The 17500-nt window shown below is 46.1% G+C and overlaps 2 protein-coding genes across 2 annotated transcripts in view; both read left to right on the forward strand.

Annotated features, from left to right (window-relative positions):
- The window catches only part of npepl1 (aminopeptidase like 1), a 10444-nt gene extending 3813 nt beyond the window's left edge, over positions 1-6631 (forward strand). Inside the window, exons 6-12 of the mRNA XM_062545210.1 lie at positions 368-510; positions 621-698; positions 1840-1940; positions 2366-2489; positions 3417-3593; positions 5011-5121; positions 6116-6631. Coding sequence (XP_062401194.1) covers positions 368-510; positions 621-698; positions 1840-1940; positions 2366-2489; positions 3417-3593; positions 5011-5121; positions 6116-6277 — 896 coding nt within the window. The 3' untranslated portion in view covers positions 6278-6631. The remainder of the gene's footprint in view (positions 1-367; positions 511-620; positions 699-1839; positions 1941-2365; positions 2490-3416; positions 3594-5010; positions 5122-6115) is intronic.
- A 2909-nt stretch (positions 6632-9540) lies between these two features.
- Positions 9541-14735, forward strand: ctsz (cathepsin Z). Its single transcript, XM_062545211.1, has 6 exons — positions 9541-9700; positions 10894-11057; positions 11922-12101; positions 13067-13217; positions 13794-13959; positions 14201-14735. The coding sequence occupies exons 1-6, from the start codon at positions 9588-9590 to the stop codon at positions 14324-14326; spliced, it is 900 nt and encodes a 299-aa protein (XP_062401195.1). The 5' UTR covers positions 9541-9587; the 3' UTR covers positions 14327-14735.
- Positions 14736-17500: the final 2765 nt, after the last annotated feature.

The following is a 17500-nucleotide window of genomic DNA, read 5'->3' on the forward strand; positions in this document are numbered from 1 at the left end:
TTGTTGATGACTCATCCTTAAGGCCCCCTTAAAATAAGATCGTTTTCCTTAACCTTTTCTCTTAAGTATTTAAGGTTTTGTCCTTAACTTATCTTGTAGGAAATCCCTTAAACCGTTGCACAAACGACCTTAGCAGCAGCCTAAATAAGGGGAGCAACCTACTGTAAGGGACCTCTTGCTCTACCGTTACCAGATTATTATCTGAGTCAATGCTTATTTATTTATTTTCTTGTGTGTGTGTGTGCCTGTGTGCCTGTGTGCGTGTGCCTGTGTGTGTGTGCGCGTGTGCGTGTGCGTGTGCGTGTGTGTGTGTGTGTGTGTGTGTGTGTGTGTGTGTGTGTGTGTGTGTGTGTGTGTGCGTGTGTAGGGATCTATGGAGTGGGAAAGGCAGCAGAGCACCCCCCTGCTCTGGCAGTGCTAAGCCACACCCCCTCAGGTGCCACTCAAACCATCGCCTGGGTGGGCAAGGGCATCGTCTACGACACCGGCGGCCTGAGCATCAAGGGCAAGGTGTGTGTGTGCGCGTGTGTGTGATATATCTTCTTAAAGAGTGTGTGTTTGTACATTTTTTGAGTGTGTTTGAGTTTCATGGCAATTTAATTGTGTGTGTGTGTGTACAGACCACCATGCCAGGAATGAAGAGGGACTGTGGAGGTGCAGCAGCCATCTTAGGAGCCTTTAAAGCTGCAGTCAAGCAGGTGACCATTGTGTGTGTGTGTGTGTGTGTGTGTGTGTGTGTGTTGCAACAGTGCAACAGCCATGTTCCAGAAAGACCAGGGGCCGGTTGCACAAAACACCTAAGTTAAGATTTTCCCTTAAAATGATTTAAGGCCCCTTAAACGAAGACACCTTAAATTGAGGTTTTACGGGAAAAATATTTTTTAAGGCCCCCTTAAAATATGATCGGCTTCCTAAAAACTAGATTATAACTAGATTATTATCAATGCTGATACGTAAGGGACATCTCACTATAGCGTAACCAGATTATTATCAATGCTGATACGTAAGGGACATCTCACTCTAGCGTAACTAGATTATTATCAATGCTGATACGTAAGGGATAATGTATAGAATGCCGGTCATTATTGGGAAATGGGTCCCGACAGGGTGAACCGGACCGGTCTATTTCCTGATAATTTCCTGATAATGACCGGCGTTCTATACATTATCCCTTACATAATGACCGGCGTTCTATACATTATCCCGCTTATTATACGGCTACTTGCCAAAACGAGAAAAGAAACTTAACACAATGTGTCTTTAACAATGACTTGGCCACCGTTTTATGGTTCCGCTAAGAAAGATAGAAGTTGACAGTTTCAGGTGTTGCGTGGCAACATCTTTCTAGTTTCACTTTCAATGAAATTCCATTGCCATAAGCAAAAGTATTTGTTTAGACTTGAATTAGAAGCACAAAACCCATCTTCCTTGACAGCAGTCTGTTATCCTTAGCAACGGTCTGTTCTTGAGAAGTATCAGACCCCTGAACGTTAGGAAGGCCTGTTCAAGTGAAGGGAGCATTCGGCAGCACTTATCTATCTACTTATGGAGAGCCGTCTAATAAATGAAGTGAATTAACCACTTTTGACAATTGAAAATAAAACTTCTCCGCTAACATCCTGACTTTTCTTATCAAGGTGTATCAGAAACATGCCGTATGCTGTTATCATAAGGAAATCACCTGCAGTAGTCTGTGCAGCAGCCTCAAGTAAACCCCTTCCCTAAGGAGAACCTAAGCCTTCGGGTCTTACGTAAACCTCATGTGTGTTGTGCTAACGACCCCAGGGCTTTGGAAAGAGACGGTCAATCTTGAGTGTGTGTGTGTGTGTGTGTGTGTAGGGCTTTAAGGATAACCTGCACGCTGTCTTCTGTCTGGCTGAGAATGCTGTGGGACCCACAGCCACCCGTCCTGATGACATCCACACACTCTACTCTGGAAAGTAGGTACCGCACACACACACACACACACTCAGCAGTGCTCATCAGGCTCTCAGTTGCTCATCTTCCTCTTTCCTAAACGAGTGTGTGTGTAGTACCGTACTGCTACACCCCGCGCCAAACCATGGCAATTTAAAATCTTAAACACCTCGCCCTCTTGTAACTGCCATCGTTAATGCAGCAGAGAAATGATGCTGTGGACTGTGGACATTATTGAATGTCAAAGTTGTATTTTCTCTGAGAATATTTGAATCCTTTCTGTATAAGACATTTGATTGGTGGATTCCAATAAAGAAAGTGTGTGTGTGTGTGTGTGTGTGGGTGTGTGGGTGTGGGGTGTGTGGGGTGTGTGGGGTGTGTGGGGTGTGTGGGGTGTGTGTGTGTGTGTGTGTGGTGTGTGTGGTGTGTGTGGTGTGTGTGTGTGTAGGACGGTGGAGATCAACAACACGGATGCGGAGGGGCGGCTGGTGCTGTCTGACGGGGTGGTGTACGCCAGCAAGGACCTCACCGCCGACATCATCCTGGACATGGCTACTCTCACAGGGGCCCAGGTGTGTGTGTGTGTGTGTGTCTAGGAACACTGCAACTGAATTGGGATCTAGGAACACTGCAACCGAATTGTGTTTCACCTGGCTACATTGTGTTTCAAAAAGACCAAAAGCTATCGTGTGTGTGCGTGTGTGTGTGTGCGCACCAGACTAATGATTTGTGGTGTGTGTGTTCGGGTTCAACAGTCTGACTGGACTCTGATCACATGTCTCGTATGATTCAGTGTTCTCTGGAAGTCATGTGACTCGGTGTCATGTGGCTCGGGGTGTCATGTGACTGTACGCCTCCCATATTAGTCAGCACTTTGTGTTGGCATGGCAACCAGTTCAGAAAGGGAAGCAGCTAATGGTGTTGAAGGCGCAGTCTGTGAATATTCATTTCTTTACCCCTGAAGCAGACACACTGCACATCTGAGGAAGTGTGTGTGTGTGTGTGTGTGTGTGTGTCTGTCTGTCTGTCTCATCTGAAGAAGAGATATATGTGTGTGTGTCATCTGAAGAAGGTGTGTGTGTCTCATCTGAAGAAGAGATATGTGTATGTGTGTGTGTGTGTGTGTGTGTGTGTGTGTGTCTGTGTCATCTGAAGAAGGTGTGTGTGTGTGTGTGTGTGTGTGTGTGTGTGTCTGTGTCATCTGAAGAAGGTGTGTGTGTGTGTGTGTGTGTGTGTGTGTGTGTGTGTGTGTGTCTGTGTCATCTGAAGAAGGTGTGTGTGTGTGTGTGTGTGTGTGTGTGTGTGTCTGTCTGTCTGTCTCTCTCATCTGAAGAAGAGATATATGTGTGTGTCATCTGAAGAAGGTGTGTGTGTGTGTGTCATCTGAAGAAGAGATGGATGTGTGTGTGTCCTAATCCTCCCACTGGGCACCTCCACACTGTCGTCATGACCAAGTGTGTGTGTGTGTGTGTGTGTGTGTGTGTGTGTGTGTCTTGTAGGGCATCTCCACGGGGAAATACCACTGCGCGGTGATGACCAATAGCGAGAGGTGGGAGGCGGCCTGTGTGCGTGCAGGGCGGAGCAGCGGTGATCTGGCCCATCCCCTCGTGTACTGCCCCGAGCTGCACTTCACCGAGTTCACCTCCGCCGTCGCAGACATGAAGAACTCTGTAGCAGTGAGTACACACACACACACACACACACACACACACTACTACACCTCACCCCCTCGTGTACTGCCCCGAGCTACACTTCAGCGAGTTCACCTCCGCCGTCGCAGACATGAAGAACTCTGTAGCAGTGAGTACACACACACACACACACACACACACACACACACACTACTACACCTCACCCCCTCGTGTACTGCCCCGAGCTGCACTTCAGCGAGTTCACCTCCGCCGTCGCAGACATGAAGAACTCTGTAGCAGTGAGTACACACACACACACACACACACACACACACACACACACACACACACACACACACACACACACACTACTACACCTCACCCCCTCGTGTACTGCCCCGAGCTGCACTTCACCGAGTTCACCTCCGCCGTCGCAGACATGAAGAACTCTGTAGCAGTGAGTACACACACACACACACACACACACACACACACACACACACACACACACACACACTACTACACCTCACCCCCTCGTGTACTGCCCCGAGCTACACTTCAGCGAGTTCACCTCCGCCGTCGCAGACATGAAGAACTCTGTAGCAGTGAGTACACACACACACACTCACACACACACACACTCACTACACCTCAGCAAGTTCATCTCCGCTATCATGGACACGAAGGACCAGGTGGCAGGGTGAAGTCAATTCGGTGTCAGCAGCTTAGCTATGCCATACAGGTTGAATAATAGTGGCCCCAAGGTTGACCCCTGGGGAACACCACAGATCAAGGATGTTGCTGTTGCCAATGGCAACAAAGAAGCTCCTTTACTGTAGGTATGATTTGAGCCAGTTGATCACTGTAGCTGTAACTATAGCAACCAAGCATTCCAATCTGTGCAGCAGTATGTTGTGATCAACAGTGTTAAACGCTGCGCTGAGGTTCCGTAACACCAGGACTGATGTTTGGCCTGCATTTGTGATGAGCTGTATGCTATGTAACATTTTAATACGAGTTGTATTAAAGAATGGAGGAGGTGGTTAGTTGGTTAGAATAATCAACAATCAATTTCAGATGATTTGATATGGGCCTGTAATTGTTTACTATGGAAGCATCCAGATTATTCTACTAATGTGCCAGACAGCAATGATGCATTTTCATAACTTTGTCTGTCTGTCTGTCTGTCTGTCTGTCTGTCTGTCTGTCTGTCTGTCTGTCTGTCTGTCTGTCTGTCTGTCTGTCTGTCTGTCTGTCTGTCTGTCTGTCTGTCTCGCTCTCTCTCTCTCTCTCTCTCTCTCTCTCTCTCTCTCTCTCTCTCTCTCTCTCTCTCTCTCTCTCTCTCTCTCTCTCTCTCTCTCTCTCTCTCTCTCTCTCTCTCTCTCTCTCTCTCTCTCTCTCTCTCTCTCTCCTCTCTCCCTCTCCCTCCCTCCCTCCCTCTCTCTCTCTCTCTCTCTCTCAGGACCGTGAGAATGCTCAGAGCTCCTGTGCTGGCCTCTTCATTGGTTCCCATCTAGGGTTCGACTGGCCGGGTGTGTGGGTGCATGTGGACATCGCCTCCCCTGTCCATGCTGTAAGTTTAACACACACACACGGACACCCAGTCCAAGGTGACTTCTATATTTCATGCTAGGGCCATTGTCCCCGCAGCAACCCGAGGTTTAGTGCTTTGTTTAGGCGGAAGCAACGGTGGAAGGTGGGAATTGAGCCCACAACTTTTCAGGCTACTGCTGGCTAGCTCAGCCCAGCTCCATGCTAGCCCAACTCCTTAACCGCTACGCTACTGCACGCTAGCCCAGCTCCATGCTAGCCCAGCTCCTTAACCGCTACGCTACTGCACACTAGCCCAGCTCCTTAACCGCTACGCTACTGCACGCTAGCCCAGCTGCACGCTAGCCCAGCTCCTTAACCGCTAGCCCAGCTGCACGCTAGCCCAGCTCCTTAACCGCTACGCTACTGCACACTAGCCCAGCTCCTTAACCACTACACTACTACTGCACGCTAGCCCAGCTCCTTAACCACTACACTACTACTGCACACTAGCCCCGCTCCACGCTAGCCCAGCTCCTTAACCGCTACGCTACTGCACGCTAGCCCAGCTCCTTAACCACTACACTACTACTGCACGCTAGCCCAACTCTTTAACCACTACACTATCCTACTACTGCACAATTGGAATTGGAGTGATACGAACGTTTGATGAATCACACGTGAGCCCCGTCGTAAGATGATTTCTGCTCTCAGATATACTCTGGTTTCTACGCTCTGTTGATAAATGAGGGCCACTGACCTTACTGAAGGGCCATTGTCTATTGAAGGCGTAAATAACAGTAGACATGCTGACGAATGTGCTGCAGCATCTGGGCCAAATTGTTGATAATAAAGTGTGTGTGTGTGTGTGTGTGTGTGTGTGTGTGTGTGTGCGTGTGTGCGTGTGCGCGTGTGCGCGTGTGTGCGCGTGTGTGTGTGTGTGTGTGTGTGTGTGTGTGTGTGTGTGTGTGTGTGTGTGTGTGTGTGTGTGTGTGTGTGTGTGTGTGTGTGTGTGTGTGTGTGTGTGTGTGTTGCAGGGCGAGCGTGCGACTGGTTTCGGCGTGGCTCTGTTGTTGGCTCTGTTTGGCCAGGCCTCTGAGGACCCTGTGCTAAACAGCGTGTCACCACTGGGGGGCGCCGGCGACCAGAGCTCTGCCGATCCCATGGAGCGTGACTGCAAGAGGAGGCGGCTGGTGTAAAGACACACACTCGCACACTCACGCACACACACACACGCGCGCACCCACACCCACACACACACACACACACACAATCTCTGATGTGTTGTTTAACCGTCTCCAGTGCAGTCGATGTCCTGAAGTGCAGTTGTCCCCTGAGGGAGCCATGGTCCATGTGCACACTCCCCACACACACTCCCCACACACACACACACACACACACACACACACACACACACACACACACACACACACACACACACACACACACACACACACACACACACACACACACACACACACTCTCATGCCAACCTCGTGATTGTGATGAAGCACCCTGAGCTGCACATGTGATTAAAGCTGCTATCAGTGAAACTCTCATGAGTCATGCTGTTGTGTTTTTACACACACACACACACACACACACCTCTATGAGCCTCTCATACACCTGTGCCTTACACACACACCTCCACACACTTCTCACATCTGCAACTAAAATACACAAAGGGTTATTATTACGCCTCACACATACACCTGCATACGCCGCACACACACACACACATACACACACACACCCGCATACGTGACACACACACACACCTGCAAGGCTACACAAGTTTTTCTGCTACTGTTTACACTCAAATCATACTGGGCAATATTCAGGCTCCTATTCCGTAAGGATATGTTTAGGTTGACAGCAACAACTGGCTCGCCTGGATACCAGACTCAGACTTCGCAGAGAGTCTGGCTCAGATCCATTGGCAAACGTTTATTTCCTGGTTGGTAGACGCATGTCTGAAGTTGTTTGAAATCAATGGAGTTCCTGTAATCTAGTTTACCCTGACCTGTTTACCACAAACATTAGCTGTTAGCCATAACCTCTTTACCATAAACCATTAGCCATAACCTCTTTACCATAAACCTTAGCCATCAGCCATAACCTGTTTACCACATTACACCATCAGCCATAACCTGTTTACCATAAACCTTAGCCATCAGCCATAACCTGTTCACCACGTTACACCATCAGCCATAACCTGTTCACCACGTTACACCATCAGCCATAACCTGTTCTGTTTACCACATTACAACATCAGCCATAAACTAAAACATGCTGGTACTATTACTGCACATTAAGCAGTTTAAACTGTCATTTGCTGTACCGACTAGTTAAAACTGTCATTTGCTGTACCGACTAATTTAAACTGTCATTTGCAGTACCAACTAGTTTAAACCGTCATTTGCTGTACCGACTAGTTTAAACCGTCATATGCAGTACCAACTTGAACCGTCATATGCAGTAGGCCTACCGACTAGTTTAAACTGTCATAATGCAGTACCGACTAGTTTAAACTGTCATTTGCTGTACCGACTAGTTTAAACCGTCATATGCAGTACCAACTTGAACCGTCATATGCAGTAGGCCTACCGACTAGTTTAGTCATAATGCAGTACCGACTAGTTTAAACTGTCATAATGCAGTACCAGCATGTTTGTTTAAACTGTCATATGCAGTACCGGTTTGTTTAAACTGGGTAATCGGCAGTATTCAGTAAACTGTTTAATGTGCAGTACTGGCACGTTTAAACTTTGTATGTTCATGTACATTTTCAAAACATGAATAAAAATAGTAAACATACAACAGAAAAACAAAACAAAATAAAATAAAACTAGGAAAAAGTTCAGGGTTTCAAGACTGTGTAGAGGAGACCTACTATAGAAGCCTGTCATTCTTTTGGTTATGTTCTAATCATATGCAGTGATTTAAGGAACAGATCTATTTCTAAATTAAATACCTGGAGGGAAGGATGTCCCTTTTTCCATTTCTGTTTATGAATAAAAAACTTGCCAAACAAAAAAGCTCACTACATATTCCAAGGTGTTATCAGGATTATCATAATGAAATTGGAAATCTTTAACTCTAAGAGAGTAAGGTGGATCAAAAAGGTGACTATTTAAGTCACTGAGAAATGTTTTAGTCTTCTCACAATCCAGTGACTTTTACAGGTGAATTTACAGGTGACTTTTCACGAGCTGGACTAACCCCTTGGGATAGCCTATCATGGGACAGGGAAGCCATGACGTGACAAAAGAAAAATGTCATTGGTTAAAATAGCACCAGAACTTTCAAATAAAGAAATAACATTATGGATGCCATATTCAAACCAACTAGAGAAAAACTGAGATTTGTTTTCAAACTGTGATGTCTGCATTGTTCCAAATAAGTGATTTATGAGGCGAGATGTTGTGAATGAAACACAGTTTCCAAGCAAAAAGACACTGTTGGTGAAATTTAGATGGACTTGGAGGGTGTGTATAGTCACATTTTAAAAGGAAAGAAAGGCCACCAACTTGGTCAAATATATGATTTGGAATAAATAAGACATCTCCTTATCCAGCCAGTTCTAAACACTGCGCATGTGTGTGTGTGTGTGTGTGTGTGTGTGTGTGTGTGATCTGCTGTGTTCCTCCATATGGACTACCAATATGAACCTCCATATAGGGACTACAAGAACCTCCATATGGACTATGAACCTCTGCAGTACGGACTACCAATATGTTGCATTACTTATGTAAATATGTTGCATTACTCTTGAATTTCCCCTTGGGGATCAATAAAGTATCTATCTATCTATCTATCTATCTTAAATGTGATAATGTGTATTCCTGTTACTTTATAAATTATATTTAGATGCATTATTATTATTATTATTATTATTATTATTATTATTAAAATGTCATAGGCTGCATTACATTTAGTAATTTAGTTGACAGCAACTTACAACAGTTAGGCCTAAGGTACAGTGCCACTAGGACATTGTTTGTACAGCAGTAAGATATTTTGTACACTGTCGACATTTTGACCATGAACTAGTGGGAAAACGCTCTCCCAGCGCTGCCGCTATTTCTGATAACAGTCTTAGACAAACATTATCGCACGTTAAACAATCAGGTTTTAAAAGAAACCAAAAATATCAGTCATTTTAAACATATCTGGTTTACATTGGCCAAAATTGTTCACTGAGGACAAGCTGTCGGTAAGTCGGGTGTGCATGGTTTCAGTTCCACTGCTGTGGTATGAAGTCTTTGTCCTCGTTTCACAAGTTTCACTTCTCTCACTAAAATACTGCAGCCGCAGAAGCAGGAGGAACTCACCATCACCATCGTCACATCATGTGGAGGAGTCATGAAAATCACCTGCATTTTGCACTCTAATTAAACGCACTTGTGAACATCGAGTCCCGTTGGTCCCGGGTCCCGCCCCCGAGGAGAGCGTGCCTATATAAGCTGGCGGAGTCGGTGTCGGTCATATGACTGCTCGCTGCTCAACATGGCTCGCCTGGTGCTGTTTATGTGTCTGCTGTCCGGAGCTCTTGCCGGGCTCTATTTTAACGAGAACCAGCCATGCTACAAACCTATGCGCCGCGACCGACTGGTGGTGAAGTAAGTAACTAACACTACCATTTCTTACCGTAAATTATTGTTTAAAATAATGGTAACCAGTTAAAGGAAGACGGTTGGTGTTAACCGAGCGTATTTTGCTTACGTAGACGGTTCATTGATGTTTTCTAAGTAAGACTGGAAGTAACTAAAGTTATCGCGATAGTAGTTATTTGAAACTGAATTTAGTCGAGTTTTGTCTTGAAGCTGGTTGTTTTCAAGTGAAGCAGTTGACTAGGACGCAACTTTAGACTACAATAACTGACTTTAGGGGAATATTTGTTAGTGTTGTGGTCGAGTTGGGGTTTCCCAACATGAAGCATAGTTCTACTTGTAAACGAGCCTAGCTCTAACCTGATAGGCCTACAGCCTCCCTAAATCATAACAATGTTGTCCAGCTTCGGTACATGGAGCATAGCGCTAATGTGGAGACCTAAATGTGTGTAAAGCGTTGGGTTTCTAGTGCTTTTGATTGATCCTTGACCTCATTGCGCTGCAGTGAATCGGTGCCCTCTCCTTGCATGTCATAACTTGTCGCTGCCAGGAAAACAAAAGAGCAAATCAGTGTGTGCCGACTGCAGGCGGCTGCCCCCCTCTGACCAAACTATGCATCTCTTTGGCTCTAGGACGTCTTTCAGTCAATCAGTCATTCGGCAGGCAGCTCATGTCGTCAAAATACGGCGCTTGAAATCTATAAGAGAGAACCGGTTGCTGAAAAGGTAGCAAAACGGCGTGGCCGGCGTGAAGCCTTTCCGTTCGGCGCTGGGCTCGCTAGCATGGGGACAAGCATTTATTTCGGTGTGTGTCCACTACTCTGCCTGGAGAGTTCACTACACACACACACACGCCTCAGATTCCCACTGCATGGCCTCCCGTGGTGTGTGTGTGTGTGCGTGGTCGCTTGGTGCTTGTGACTGGCCTGCGTGTACCCTGATGAGTTTAAGCGCCCTTCATTCTGCTCAGAGACCTGTGTGGTCTTGACTGGTTTATTCTGCAGTACCCCCCCAGTGTGTGTGGTCTTGACTGGTTTATTCTGCCGTAGTCCTCCAGGTGTGTGTGATGTAGTCCCCCAGAAGCATTGGTCCTGCGTTTCTTGTTTTAGGGGTGTTTTGACGTGCAGTGTGTCAGAGTGCAGTTGTGTGTGTGTGTGTGTGTGCGCGCGCGTGTGTCGTCTGACGTGCCGTGTGTCCCTGCAGGACCGCTCCGAGGCCGCACGAGTACCTGGACGTGGCGGCGCTCCCGAAGGCGTGGGATTGGAGGAACGTCAACGGAACCAACTACGTCAGCACCACCCGCAACCAGCACATCCCCCAGTACTGCGGATCCTGCTGGGCACACGGCAGCACCAGCGCCATGGCAGGTGAGACACACACACGCACACACACACACACACACACTTAGACACGCGCGCACACACACACACGCACGCACACACTTAGACACGCGCACATGCGCACACACGCACACTTACAGACACGCGCGCACACACACACTTAGACACGTGCACACACGCACACACTTACAGGCAGGCACGCACACACGCACACACACTTAGACACAAGCGCACGCACACACACACACACACACACACAGACACAAGCACACACACTTGTCAGCTGCCTGCATCATGTCAGTGCTGTGGGGTGTTCAGGTGTGTGTGTGGAAGGAAGACCGGAAGAGGGGTGCGGATTAGAACCGATAAATGAGTGCTTAGAGCGTTCCACCCTGTCAGAGTGAAGCTGCTTGAGATCTCGGTTCTCAAACTGTAGTGAGGAGAGTTCTAGTTCTAGGTTCTCAGCCTGTAGTGAGGAAGGACAAGACCACTCCACTACCAGTCTTCTGCTAACAAGACCATTAGCATTGATCTGACCGATGCTGTTCTCCAAAGCAAAAGATAAACGATAAAGTTGCTAAAGTTGATGAAGTTGCTAAAACTCTAATCTGGTCATGTGGTGGTGCGGCACTCACCCACTCTACTGATGTCATCAGCAGGCTTATTGCTCAGATGTGTCTGAAAAGCAGAACTCAGATGGAAGTGTGTCACACACACACACACCGATGAGTTGAGTTTTCGTGCAGCAGAGGATTTATGCAAGAACACACACACACACTTCTAGGAAGGTTGTCATGACCAGGGTATTTTTAACACCGGGTAGTGGGCGACTCTTGAGGCCTCTTCCCTTCAGGTTGTGCTTTATCGTGTGTGTGTGTGTGTGTCCTGCAGACCGCATCAACATCCTGCGTAAAGGGGCGTGGCCGTCGTCCTACCTGTCGGTGCAGCACGTGATTGACTGCGGGGAGGCGGGCTCTTGTCACGGCGGCGACCACACCGGTGTGTGGGAGTACGCTAACAAACACGGTATCCCCGACGAGACCTGCAACAACTACCAGGCCAAGGACCAGAGTAAGACCCACACACACACACACACACACACACACACACACACACACACCATCCCCGACGAGACCTGCAACAACTACCAGGCCAAGGACCAGAGTAAGACCCCCCCACACACACCACCCTCACCACACACACACACACCATCTCTGACGAGACCTGCAACAACTACCAGGCCAAGGACCAGAGTAAGACCCACACACACACACACACACACACACACACACACACACACACACACACACACACCATCCCCGACGAGACCTGCAACAACTACCAGGCCAAGGACCAGAGTAAGACCCACACACACACACACACACACACACACACCATCCCCGACGAGACCTGCAACAACTACCAGGCCAAGGACCAGAGTAAGACCCACACACACACACACACACACACACACACACACACACACACACACACACACACACACACACACACACACACCATCCCCGACGAGACCTGCAACAACTACCAGGCCAAGGACCAGAGTAAGACCCACACCACACACACACCACCCTCACCACACACACACACACACACACACACACACCATCTCTGACGAGACCTGCAACAACTACCAGGCCAAGGACCAGAGTAAGACCCACACCACACACACACCACCCTCACCACACACACACACACACACACACACACACCATCTCTGACGAGACCTGCAACAACTACCAGGCCAAGGACCAGAGTAAGACACACACACACACACACACACACACCATCTCTGACGAGACCTGCAACAACTACCAGGCCAAGGACCAGATTAAGACCCACACCACCATCACCACACACACACACACACAATCCCTGACGGGACTTGTAACAACTACCAGGCCAAGGATCAGAGTACAACACGCTTTATAATTCAGCTGACTACTTAACATGTCTGGGCCTTTGGAGTGTAAGCCCTTTAACAGTGTGTGTGTGTGTGTGTGTGTGTGTGTGTTTAGAGTGTAAGCCCTTTAACCAGTGCGGCACCTGCACCACCTTCGGCGTGTGTAACGTGGTGAGCAACTTCACGCTGTGGAAAGTGGGAGACTTCGGTCCTGTCAGCGGCCTGGAGAAGATGAAGGCGGAGCTATACGCCAATGGACCAATCAGGTGAGGGATCAGGAGGTGCTGTTGAGCACCCTGTGTGGTCATGGTAGAATGAATACAGTAATCGCCATGGGAACTAAGGTGCTTGTGTTAATAAATATAGTAATCGTCATGGAAACAAGGTGCTTGTGTAGAATGAACACAGTAGAACTAATCGTTGGAACTGCAAAACTGCTTATCTAACCAAGTGTTGATCGATCAAGATTGAAACATCTATACTTGCTTAGCACTGTCTCATAAAATCATTTGACTTCATAGAAGAGCAAATTTGTCTTCAGTGCGTTGAGTAAATGTGACCAAGTGAAAGTATTTGGTCATTTTGACTTTAACGTTCTCTCAAAATTGTCTTGGCTAGTCTCTTCATACTATAATTCCAAATAGATTTTTTGATCTTAATGTAAAGATAATACCATTTGGTTAGACTTTATTGTTTGCAGTGCACGGGAATGAAGGTGCTTGTGTTGGAATGAGTACAATAATCACAATGGGAAGGAAGGTGCGTGTGTTGATGCAGCTGATGCTGATTGGTTCCGATGACTCTGATTGGCTGTGGTGGTGGGTGGTGGGTGTGTCCTGCAGCTGTGGCATCATGGCGACGGAGAAACTGGACGCGTACACGGGCGGCCTGTACTCGGAGTACGTGGAGGAGCCCTACATCAACCACATCGTCTCCGTCGCCGGCTGGGGCGTCGACGAGACCGGCGTCGAGTACTGGATCGTCCGCAACTCCTGGGGGGAGCCTTGGGTGAGTGTGTGTGTGTGTGTGGCGTCGTCTAGAGCTGAATACATAACGTGAATATTTCTGAGATTCTGATGCGCACAATTCCAGTTTGAAAGCTTAAGTCATGGTTGAAAGCGTATCAGAATCTCAATCACATTTTATGGTCAGCTCATGACTACTTGTAGCCACCTGCAGTAGTCCCACTATTGACCCCGTGGTGGAGCTTGTACAGTTTGATTTGACCTTTGCCCTTTGCCCTCTCTAGGGGGAGAAGGGGTGGCTGCGCATAGTCACCAGCAACTACAAGGGCGGCAGCGGCAGCCAGTACAACTTGGCCCTGGAGGAGGACTGCATGTACGGAGACCCCATCCTGCCCAAGAACTACATGTGAACACACACACACACCTTTGTGACCACTGACTTTTTCTAGAGACTCAGGCTGGAGGCTTTGAACAGTACTGTTGATCTGTTTTTGTGTTTGTCTTGTCTTCACGCTGAGACCGCAGCAGTCGTGGTCTCGACCACTGCACTATCAGGAAAGGGAAATCTTAATCACGTTCTTACTGACCAGCTGCTGCATGGGGGGCCTGTGTCTGGCCCGTGAAAGGGATGTGTGTATGTTGAGGATTATGTGCCTGTGCGCGTGTGTGTTGCCTTAATGCTGTAGTGAAGGGGCCATGTTGGGAAATCACCATGTTGGGGCATCACCAAGCCGCCTGCCAAAGATGTTAAGCCAGTATGGCGGCTTTGTATCTAAAGCACTTGTATTCATGTCATGTAATAAAAGCCTCCTTCACACATTCTGCCCATGGACGTGTTTTTATTTTGCTGTGTTGACAGAGGGCAGAGATTTGAGTCCCAATCAGTTCTTTCAGAGGAAAGCTAACACAGATGCTAAGCTAACGGCTTTCCCCAAAAGGCCTGGGGCCGGTTGCAAAAAGCCCCTTAAGTTTTGTCCCTCAAGTATCAACCCTGAGGCTTAATTTCTCCTTGGTAAGGAATTTGGGGTGTTGCACAAACTTTGTTAACCGATTACCTTACCTAAGGATGCCATATGTTATTTACTGCACTGAAAGGGATTTTCTGGCACATTCTACAGAAATTGTTTGCTAATGTGTGCTTAATTCTCTGCAGATCCTATGGAACTATCCAAAATATCAACAAGTGGTGTCTACATATTGTCTATACAATTGGATAGTGAACAAGTTATTTTTAGTAACTGGGTAATTCTTCAACTACGGGACTTTTCATGTCCCAGGATGAAATAAAAAAAACTAAAAAACATTTTTTCTTTTTTCTTTTTGTCAAACTTACTACACCCTAAGAGCAACTTATAAAAAAATAACCATGGCTCAATTATTCTTATTTTAAGTAATATGAGGTATTTTATGCATCATTTAGACTGTTTTCCCCCTGTCCCAAGGCCAGACTTTGGGTATTCAACCTCTCTTAATTCTAAATCAAATTGTGAAATAATGTAGAATTCAAGTCCAAATTATGAAATAGTCTATTTCAATCATACATATTATATATAGCAATATTTATTCACATTTTCTTATATTTTTCATAAGATGAAGCCCTGTCCCATGGTTTCACTGTCATTTCCACCACACTGCACAAAATAGAATCTTGAGATCATGATTTTAGGTTTGTATACCTAATAACTACAGTAATAGATACTCCACAGAGGGTTTTATGGATGGACAAAGGGTGACTTCCATAGATATTATTACAAGGGAGAAAGATCCAGGTAAAGATGAGTGGAAATGAAAATATTTTTATTGGCGTCATTTCCACTCGGCTCATATTTCATGTGGATGTCAAAAGCAGCTGGAAAAGCTCAAGGCCATATTGTGTGTTTTTTTGTATATCTAATGCTAAGTCTAACAACTTGCATCAAAAGGCTAGATATCATGAGATTTTAGATGAAAAGGGGCAAAATGTCATTTCCGTCACAGTCATTTCCACCACTTTTTGGTTGAGGTGGAAATGACATTGCCCACGCTAAAACGCAGTTTATTTGCTTCATAGTAAAAAACAAATATAGCAGACGGAAACATAATGACATAACATGTGGTAAGGACATATTTTTTTTAAATTGTGATGCTTTTAAATGTTAAATTTGGCTATGTATTGTCATTATGTCATCTCCACCACGCTTGGAAATGACTTGTGTGTGGCGGAAATGACCATCATAGTACATATCAAGATAATCATATAAAAATAATACATCATGCATTTCTGGAAAATTAATCAATTTAATATTTGGGCAGATATGTGTGTAATATTTAATAAAATACATTTGGAACAGTAGATGTTATGGTATTTTTGCATGAAAACACGCTTTGTTGTATGATGGAAATGACAGTTAAACATTTGGAATTAAATGGCAAAAACATATATTATTTAAGTAAAATCAGTATGACCACTATTAGGGCATGTTTCTAGATAGAGCAGGTAATTGAACTATGAAAAAAAAAATGTAATTGAAAAATGTTGAATTTTCTGAAAAAAAGTCTTCAAAACGTCCCGTAGTTGAAGAATTACCCATCTAACTTAACCAGCCTGCTAGTTGACCAGCTTGTTTGACCACCCTATGATGGTTGACCAGCTAGACCAGCAAAGTTCTTGAGAACCCCTTCAACCAGTTTACCACAATGGTAATTCAGGTGGTTTTGCTTGTCATACCACATCATGAATGTAACTTGTTGGTCATTCTGTAAACCAGCATGACCATCTTACACCAGTGTCAGAATTTATTTTAGATGGTTTCTTGCTAGGTTTTTTTTTTTTTTTTCAGTAGGGAAGCGCAGCTTAGTAGTGATAATTTCACAATAGTGGCTGTAGTCAATGCACCCATCAATAGCTAATGTTGGCAAATAACTCAACTGGTACATTCAACAGATGAAGTTGGAACTAGCTTGCTAATAAGTTAGTCAGCAAACCACTAAACCAGAGCTCATGCTAGGCTAACAGGACAGGACACCACAGCTCATGCTAGGCTAACAGGACACCAAAGCTCATGGTAGGCTAACAGGACACCAAAGCTCATGGTAGGCTAACAGGACATCAGAGCTCAGGGTAGCCTAACAGGTCACCAGAGCTCATGCTAGGCTAACAGGACAGGACACTAAAGCTCATACTAGGCTAACAGGACACCAAAGCTCATGGTGGGCTAACAGGCTAACAGGACACCCCACTTGTTCTGATAGGCCCATTTGTTAGAGGAGTAAAGATATTAGCAGAGAAGTGGTTGATGTCAAAACTTAATATATTAGCATTAACTCAGATAATACTATGGCTAAGGCAGTCATATTCTCATATGTGTTGGTTCTCCAGGCCATAGATGAATGAGTGAATACTGTAACAATGTTGCATCCTGGAGCGAAAAGTGTTTTCTGTTTGATGAAGTATTTTGAGTGAAGTACAGGTCACTGCACACAGCAGCTCTTCCCCTCGTTATCTCTCCCACTTTAATCACGCATGCTGAGACATCACATCGAAGAGATGTGGTGCCAGAGCAGTTGTCACACACACACACACACACACACACACACACACAAAC

The sequence above is a fragment of the Sardina pilchardus genome, chromosome 9 (genome assembly GCF_963854185.1).
Source record: "Sardina pilchardus chromosome 9, fSarPil1.1, whole genome shotgun sequence".
NCBI lineage: Eukaryota > Metazoa > Chordata > Actinopteri > Clupeiformes > Clupeidae > Sardina > Sardina pilchardus.

Bases quoted from the DNA above. Each gene is read 5' to 3' on its own strand.
- ctsz (XM_062545211.1), top strand. From the start codon at position 9,588: ATGGCTCGCCTGGTGCTGTTTATGTGTCTGCTGTCCGGAGCTCTTGCC. The intron at 13,218-13,793 runs GTGAGGGATCAG...TGTGTCCTGCAG, and splicing joins TACGCCAATGGACCAATCAG to CTGTGGCATCATGGCGACGG. The intron at 13,960-14,200 runs GTGAGTGTGTGT...TGCCCTCTCTAG, and splicing joins ACTCCTGGGGGGAGCCTTGG to GGGGAGAAGGGGTGGCTGCG.